At 42.1% G+C, this 8,785-nt stretch overlaps 1 protein-coding gene across 2 annotated transcripts; it reads left to right on the top strand.

Annotated features, from left to right (window-relative positions):
- The first annotated feature begins 3,771 nt into the window (after positions 1 to 3,771).
- On the top strand, positions 3,772 to 8,364 carry LOC128460101 (E3 ubiquitin-protein ligase TRIM35). Of its 2 annotated transcripts, none has more exons than XM_053445138.1 (6): positions 3,772 to 4,395; positions 4,948 to 5,043; positions 5,325 to 5,555; positions 5,648 to 5,670; positions 6,296 to 6,414; positions 6,957 to 8,364. In XM_053445138.1, exons 1-6 carry the CDS (start codon positions 3,991 to 3,993, stop codon positions 6,989 to 6,991), a joined length of 909 nt encoding a protein of 302 aa, XP_053301113.1. In that variant the 5' UTR covers positions 3,772 to 3,990; the 3' UTR covers positions 6,992 to 8,364. The 2 variants fall into 2 exon arrangements, with proteins under 2 accessions (XP_053301113.1, XP_053301112.1); XM_053445137.1 differs by having other exon boundaries at positions 6,527 to 8,364.
- The last annotated feature ends 421 nt before the right edge of the window (positions 8,365 to 8,785 follow it).

Genomic DNA, 8,785 nt, shown 5'->3' with positions numbered 1-8,785 from the left:
CCCGCAGCAGACTCAGGCCTGAACCCAGCTCAGTGATCGACACATTCTGGCAGAATAAATTAAAACCTCAAGCTCTGACAGAGCCCAAAATAGCAGGAAGCTGTCGCTGACCTGCAGTCTCTAGTGCCACATGTCAGCGAGCTTAAAAAACTTGGCAGAACATTCTGCACAAAGGAAGCATGTACAGGTGTGTGTGTGTGTGTGTGTGTGTGTGTGTGTGTGTGTGTGTGTGTGTGTGTGTGTGTGTGTGTGTGTGTGTGTGTGTGTGTGTGTGTGTTTGTTTTTCTCTATTGATATGAGTCGACCGGCTCTGTTGTATGTTAATGCTTTAACTACATCTAATGCAAAAACTCCATCCGACATGTATTTTTTTTAACAGATCCACATGCGTTAATGTTTATAACTTCTTACTAGATCAAGTGAAAACCAGTTTCTACTTGTTTAATTACACTGAAACCACTTTGGAATTTGAAGACAGTGGCAGATGGATCTATTTTTTTGTCCAGCTGTTCTCCGGAGGGTGAAGCTTGGGTGGGTGGGGGGGCTTAGCCCCAAGATGTTTAGTGGCGTAGGACTGCAGGGCCCTTTGCCAAGTCACAGAGCTCCTGGTTCTTGCCAAGCTGGGGGTGGGTGAGAGAAAATGCCATTTAGCTGGCTGGTATTTATAGATATGCAAGGAACTCGTGCTCAGGCCGGGCCGAGGTGCTGACGAAGTAAAACGAGAGGACGCTTCCAGAAGTCGAGTGTCAGGGCACACAGATAAAAATACCCGGTGAAAGATGGGGCTGGTCATTAGTGGCGCAGTCTGGCATGTGACATGGCAGCATTTCAGAGGTGATTTATGATTATTACTACAGCTAACCTATACATCTCCCTTTCCTGCCCCCACCCTCCATCCTAAATTGGTTTTCTAAATGTAATGGTGCATGGGGTTTATTTCAGGGGGCCGAGTACACAGTGTGGGGGGGGGGGGGGCATTTCAGACTTTGGCAAGGTGCCACTGTTGGATTTCAGATTTGACATTGATATTGAAAGAAAAACAGGCGCAATATTGACTTAATACGAAGATGGTGGTGCGTGAGACAAATGCATGTTGGTTTAATGTTTCTGACAATGTGACAGAGATGCGAGTGAAAGCTTTATTCTTTATGACCATGAAAATATGATGCAGATTGGCTGGAAATACACGATGACTTATTGCAGGAGGTGTCAATCAATCCTTCAATCAATCAATTACTTCCGCTCAAAAAGGATGATAGATGAGTGGGAGGAAGAGAACGAGGGGTGAAGGCATGTAATGAGCTCATCACAGGCCGCTGCCTTCCATAATTGCCGGAGCGAGCTGCCACGGGGAGGAACAAAGGGAACAGTTAACACATCGTAAATTCCTGTAATGTTCGGCCATGACGTTTACGCTTGGGCTACATCTTGTTTTATTTTTCACCCCCCCTTTACGAGTGTCCAGTCACAAACAGAGACACACTTGGCGCGGTAAAAGAAAACATGATATCAATTCGGCTCTTTCTGCAAAAGTTTAATTGTGTGTGTGGTCTCCTGTAAACAATTAATTTTTTTCATTTGCATCATAGCAGCAGATTGTCTCACATGCTTTTAACTTCCACATGGAAGGAAAAACAGGCTTAATCTTAAATGAAGACATAAAACATTTAAATGAAGACATATGCCCTCACAGAATGATTGCTGGTATTAACATGCAGCTCCAGCCATAATTGGAACTACATATTATCTTAAGGACATGAGTAATGTCTTCTTCTCCTCATTCGAAAATAGTGTACGTTGAATATCAAGTCCAGATTTAGACGTGTATAGTGTTACACAGACAGGAAAGCTGCGTGGGTGAATTCTGTTAATACACACAAATATGGCACTTCTCTCCAAGAGTCTGCCGAGCGGCGCTGCAGAGTCTCGCTGAATTCCTTCCCGGCCTTTTATCCCTCAAGGCAAATGATGGAGCATATGTCTAACTCGGCGAGATGGTGATCAAAAGTGTGTTTGAGAGCGGTGGAGGGGGAAAAATGGAAAGAGCCAGAGAGACAGAGAGAGAGAGAGAGAGAGAGTGTGTGCGATTTTGTCCCACTTTGAGATTCCTAAGAGAGAGTATAATACAATACATAGTGTGTGTGCCAAATAAATGTGTACGCCATGTGTAAGAATGCAACATGCACTGTGTGTGTGAGTGTGTGTGTGTGTGTGTGTGTGTGTGGGGGGGGGGGGGTAACAAAATTAGTTTACCATCAGCTGTGCTCTTGGTCCCAGCCTCTGTCCAGTATTTCTTCCAGCTCCCTCCACCTAATGGCAGCTCGGGGCGGTTTTTACTGCGTCACCCTGGGGAAGCTACTGTGGCCAGATCCAGAACACTTGGCTTTATGTGGATTGAATGTTTTATGGTTATAGACATAATATTAAGTATAGGAACAGTCTCGCAAGAATCCACCCCCGCGCCACTATCCTCAGGCCTAATAATTACACCAGCCGAGGAGAGGCAGTGGGAAAAGGGCATATGGCCGTGTGAGAGACATTATCGCGAGGTTATGTAACCGAGCGCACACTATTCACTGTTTCCTCTGTGAGAAATATGGATGGGCTGATCACTGACCCCTATACTGACGGTGGAGGTTTTCATACAGTGACAAATCATATCAAACCAAACTGAAGCAAAAATGACTGAGGCAGAAGTTTGGCAACCTTTCGTTAAAGCGTTTGGCCAAAAAACACTTTAATATTTTATTGTTTTTAATGTACTTCGAGAGTCTGAAAAATGACAACTTTGTAGACAAAACTGCAAAATATTTTTTCTCTCTCAAGGTAAATATCCTAGAATTTTTTTTACTAGTACTTATTCAGCCAACAGTTGTATCCTAATCTGTCAAAATACTTTGCATGAAACTGTTGATCCAGGTTTAACAGATTAACTAAATCTGGTTTAGAAAAAAAAGGGAAAGAGAGAGAGAGAGAGACAGAGAGAGAGAGAGAGAGAGAGCGAGAGAGAGAGAGAGAGAGAGAGAGAGAGAGAGAGAGAGAGAGAGAGAGAGAGCTGGCCACATGTGTCCTGTCATGTTAAAACAGTTAGCCTTTGATAGCTATTGCTGCGGCGGTCAAGGGGCAAATCGTTTGTGATTTTCACTGCTGAGAATCTGATGCACGGAGCTTGTGTGCACATGTGCTACAGAGAGAGAGGGAGAGAGAGAGAGAGGGATAGAGAGAGGGAGAGAGAGAGTTGTTATTCTGGTGGCATTCATTAATTACAAAGACAACTGCATGGAAAAAATATGTATATGTATATTCCATCGGTTACAATTATTCAATACTCTCCACATTACTAACATCTTTATCCGCCATGCATTTTCAAAGTCCTGATAATTATGATAATATGGTGCTGATCAGCCAGAAGATTATGAATAACAACGTTATGCTTGTAATAATAGGACTGTTCAGTCTTTTCTTGCAAAATTACGCCTTTTTTTTCTTGTAATATTACAACTTCCGACATTATTCTTGTAATATTAAGACTTTCATTTGGTACTTTTGTAAATTTACAATTCTTTTTCTTGGAAAATCACAACTGAAACCATTTTTGTAAAATTAAAACTTTTGACTTAATTCTAGTACTTTATTCTCTATATCTCTGATTTTTTATACTTTTTAGTAGCCCTGACAAATTCTCAAAATACGAATGTAAAATAAAATCTTCCTCCTCTTATTTTTTTTAATGAGTGGCACCGATAATCTTCCATACAGATATTCTTCCAAATTAGGAAGAGTGAGTGGAAGTCAGCGTCTTGAAGCTTCTCTCTCTTCCTTGAGAAATCAAGGAATTTGACGCGCATGTTTGTAAATTGCATGTAAAGATTAGAGTTCAAAGGAGATTATTGATATGAATCTGCGAACTGGCTGAATTTATAGAAGTGAAAACGAAAGTGAAGTGCCTGAGAGTGCGCACCAGAAAGGAAAGTGACAGACAGAGTCAATATGGCTGCTAACGTATCACAGTCTGAGGAGGCTTGCACTTGCCCGGTGTGCAGGGACATATTCCAAGACCCCGTGGTCCTGCTGTGTGGACACAGCTTCTGTGAGCCCTGTCTTCAGGAGTGGTGGGGACAGAGCGCAGTCCAGAGGTGTCCGGTCTGCATGGACATCCTGACGATGGCTCGGCCCGCGCGTAATTTTGCGTTGAGGGACCTGTCAGACATCGTGAGGCAGGAGGCGAGTCAGAGAGCGACCTCAGGAGCTCCGGATGTGTGCGAGCTGCACAACGAGAAGCTCAAGCTCTTCTGTCGGGACGATCAGCAGCTCATCTGTCTGGTTTGTAGATATGCACAAAAACACGAGAAGCACAACTTTGCTCCCATCAATGAAGCAGCAGAGGAGCACAGGGTGAGCAGCTGTTTACTGTTTGATTTGTTGTTTTAAAAGTGTGAAGTTGTTAAGAAATGTTTATAAATGATTCTTCCTATAGGCCGGGGCAATAATACAATATTGATAACAATCCCAATATAATTTTGTTATAATGTTGTGCATCGTGTTAGCAACAAGTGTACAAAACACTACAAAACTAGTGCAGTGCTCATTCTAAACGTCCCTGTGTGGAATGGGCTGTTGGCTTGGCTTGTTGTAATGCTGCTTTCGGACATGCAATGAGCTCCGGATAATCTCCTGACATTATCCAGAGTGTGAGAGAGCAAATGTCCAAGTTAGAGGCTGTAAACGATGTCTGAATTCAAATTCGAAACAACTTTCATTTGTTCACCAAGGGCAATTCTAAGGTACAAAGTCAAATCACAAGTAAAAACAAGAATGAAAACAACCATGACATCAGTGCAATGTTCACGTACAGTTAAAAATCTGTGCAGTATGCCAAAATTTGCGTTGCTTCAATCTGAGCCCCAGATTACCATGTAAAGTAATACGTTTCACTTTTGTTTTTAGATCAATATCAGGAGTCAGCTGATGCATTTAAATTCCAAGCTGGGATCATTGAAAGCACATCAGCTCAACTGCAATAAAATGGCCAGCCACATAAAGGTGAGACACAAACATAGAGTTCACAACAGAGTCCGATATCAGCTGATATGAGCCTGTCGCACTTATATTGGTATCGGCTTTTATGCTGATTCGAAGAACTTTGACTTTAAGGAATACAAAAAACAGGCAGAAAACCTGTGTATGTATTTTAAACTGATAAATATCACGCCTTAATTTTTCATATTCGACATCTGCCCCCATGAATCCATATCGGTCGGTTCTAGGTCATAGAGATAACATGGCATTGTCCGCTGTCATCAGAAAAATGCATTTTTCCTCAGCTCCAGGCTCAGCAGACGGCGACGACAATCAAAGAGGAGTTTCAGAAGCTTTACGAGTTACTGAGGAGGAAGGAGGCTTCCCGCATTTATGCACTGGAGAAGGAGGCGGCGCTCAAAAGTGACACACTGAACCACAGGATTGTTCGTGTGAATAAAGAGATCGCTTTGCTCACAGATAGGATTGAAACTATTCATCAGGAGCTTAAAGCTGAGGACCTGGCATTCATGCTGGTAATTAGTGATCACATGTTCTTGTGATTGTAATATTGAACATCTAACAAATTTATTGGTATTAATGCGTTATAATTTTTTCTTTTTGACAGAATGTCAAGTCCACTTTGGAGCGGTAAGTGGCTTCTTTGTCTATCTCAGCCTTTTTTCATTCCATAGTAGACAGTAGGGATTTGGCGATTAACCGATTTTACGATAACCACGGTTTCAAAACGTCACCGTATCATAACCGTAAGAATTGTGAAAGCTATGATATCTAACTATGGTGTCCTGCCTCTCGCGTGTCCCGTGAAACGTAACTTGTCAAAAGGGAACTGAAGTAACAGCCTTATTTCCACCAGCGCTGGACAAAAAAGTCCGTCAGAGGAGTTCAAAACGAGGGGAGAAATCCTTGTTTATTCATTACTTATATTATTAGCTATATATTGCTTGTTGTGTCTCTTTTTCCTTTTATAGTAGCGATAATCGTGAAACCCTGAAACTGATATTTCCTCTGACAATAATCGTGGCACCAAAAATTATTATCGGGACATATATATTAGACAGCTGCCACAAGCAATATATTGTATATTTTATACATTTTGTGTTATCCACTTTGTCCCCACGCCTTTCGCCTAACTGACCTTTGGAGCCAAATATCAGCTCACCACAGTGACATCCTTTTGTCGTTGTTTCATTCGAGTACATTGCTCCAAACTAAAATACTATCTACTATTTCTGGCTGCCTAATTTTCTTTCAGATCAGAGTGCAATGTGCAAGAGCCAGAGACTCCACCAGGAGGCCTGATCGATGAGGCTGAACATGTCGGAAACCTGCTGTTCAAAGTGTGGGACCAGATGAAGAATATAATCAAATACAGTAAGCAATGCCTTGTTGTTTCTGGCATACCATATTTTGAGGTTTTAAATTATTGAGAAAGAAATGCCTTAAAATCCGTCCCACAAAAGTCTGTATTCATGTTTCCATCCAGCCCCTGTAACTCTGGACCCAAACACCAGTGGCACACAACTGATTCTATCAGAGAATCTGACTCATGCATTAGAAAGTAAGGCGGCTCAGCAGCTTCCTGACAACCCAGAGAGAAAAGGCCCTCGCATTGTTCTCGGCTTTGAAGGATTTACAGTTGGGATACCCAGCTGGAGTGTGGAGGTGAATGGTTGTTGGGCTGTTGGTGTGGCTGCTAAAACCAAGCATGCAACCCTTGCACCAATCTTGGGCATTTATACAGATGGTCCTGAAGGACCATTGTTTGACTTTAATACTGACAAAAGAATAGATTCCATTTCAACAGATGTATTACCCAAAAATATCAAAGTGAGGCTAGATTTAGTCCATAGAACAGTTTCATTTTTCGACCTTGATAGGGAAAAATGTATACACGTTATCTCGCTCTCTTCCAGAGAGAAGCTTTTTCCATATTTTCAAGGGACTGTGAAAATCTTTCCAGCTGGGGTGAGGACAACCCTGATGATTGATGCCTCTCATACAAAATCGACTTACCCGGAAGTCAAATACAGACCCTGATTTTGCTCATTAAGAAAGTGATGTATGTATGTATTGATAAAACTTATTTACTGCATTATAACGCAATTGTCCAGTCAGCCAAGTGGCAGCAGTGCAGTGCATAATAGTCTGCAATCAGAAGCTTCAGTTTATGTCCACAGCAAACATCAGAAAAAATTCGATCTCAGTGAGTTTGACATGGGGATGATTGTTGGTGCCAGACAGGCTTCATGTTTGAGTATTTCCAAAACCCATCTCCTTGGACTTTCACACGCGTGTTGGGTTTACTCAGAAAAGTGCGAAAAACCTCCAGCGATGATGTTCCACCCAGCGGTTCTGATGGTCGGACTGGTTGGAGCTAACAGAGGAGGCTATCGTACCTCAGAGAACCACTCTATATGTGTGTGGTGTGGAGGAAGGCATTTCAAATGGTTTAACCTTGAGGTGGACTGGCTACAGCAGAAGAAGACCATGCTGGGGCAGTGGGCTCAAGACCTGAATAACATAGCTCGGTCTGATGAATCTGGATTTCTGCATGAGGCAAAGCATGAACCCAAGGACCCAAAGTGAGTCAGTGTAGGATGGACACCAACAAGCTGTTAATCACACAGTATCCATGCTCCAATGTATACTTTGATTTATCATCTATTTGACTCTCAAAGGGGACAGTAATTTACTGAATGAACATTTTGCTGCAACGAAGAGGACATGAAGATAGCAATTGTACAGGAGCCGAGAGGTCACAACCCATAAAAATACAGAAAGGCATTCGATTAGTGACGTTATTAAAGTCTGCTGTTGGTCAGTGGTGATGGAACTTCACAAAGCCTTGATCTACAGACAGGTTCATCACTTTTTTTGGTCCCCTCGAAACATTTCCGGTGTCGTTTTTTATGTATTTGCACGATCTCATTTGGCCACCATGCAAATGAGACCCTGATTTCCTTATGAAATTGTTAACTGACGCTATATATGAGGTGAGAAGTAAAGTCATTTTCTCATCGATTTTTTTTAGAAACACTTGTTTTGTGCAACCAGTCGAGTCGCCCTCTGCTGGACAAGTTTCGGGCTAAATATATTTATCTGCTTGAGGTTTGAACGTTTGAGTTTTTGAGTAACCTTTGGTTTATTTTTTTTATTATGGTCTGAAGGCTAATGCAATGACTTTTATCATGTACATGTCTCATTTATTTTGGGTTTTCCTGCCTCGTTTGTTGTATATCTGTTGGAAATAAAATACACTTAAAAATATTTAATAGGTTTAAGCAAGAGAAAAACAAACAAATAAACAATATGCAGCTCTGAGCCAGTCTGAATGTCTTCTTTGGGAATCTCCCACTATCCCCATAAGGTCCCAGTGTGTCTGCCTACGTGCACAAATAGCATGATGATGAATCATTGTGAGGCAATACCTAATGTCTCTAGTGCACTGCCATCTTTCTCTCTCTCTCTCTCTCTCTCTCTCTCGCAGAGTGTGTGTGTGTGTGTGTGTGTGTGTGTGTGTGTGTCTGAATCTCCACACTGATACTGAATCTCGGTGGTATTACAGCTGGAATGCCTGCTATGTTTTTTCTACTAATGAAAGAATGAAGGAAAACAAACAGAGGGGCCAAATTAAAAGAGAAAAAGGGTCGAGACAAGAAAACACTGCAGGAGAAGAGGAAATCGAGGGAACATGCATGGGCCCTCATACGGCCTCTCATTCAATATGTATGCCTCTGCATGT

This window comes from Pleuronectes platessa, chromosome 17, assembly GCF_947347685.1.
Source record: "Pleuronectes platessa chromosome 17, fPlePla1.1, whole genome shotgun sequence".
Lineage (NCBI taxonomy): Eukaryota > Metazoa > Chordata > Actinopteri > Pleuronectiformes > Pleuronectidae > Pleuronectes > Pleuronectes platessa.
This window is presented reverse-complemented; position numbering and strand designations above follow the sequence as displayed.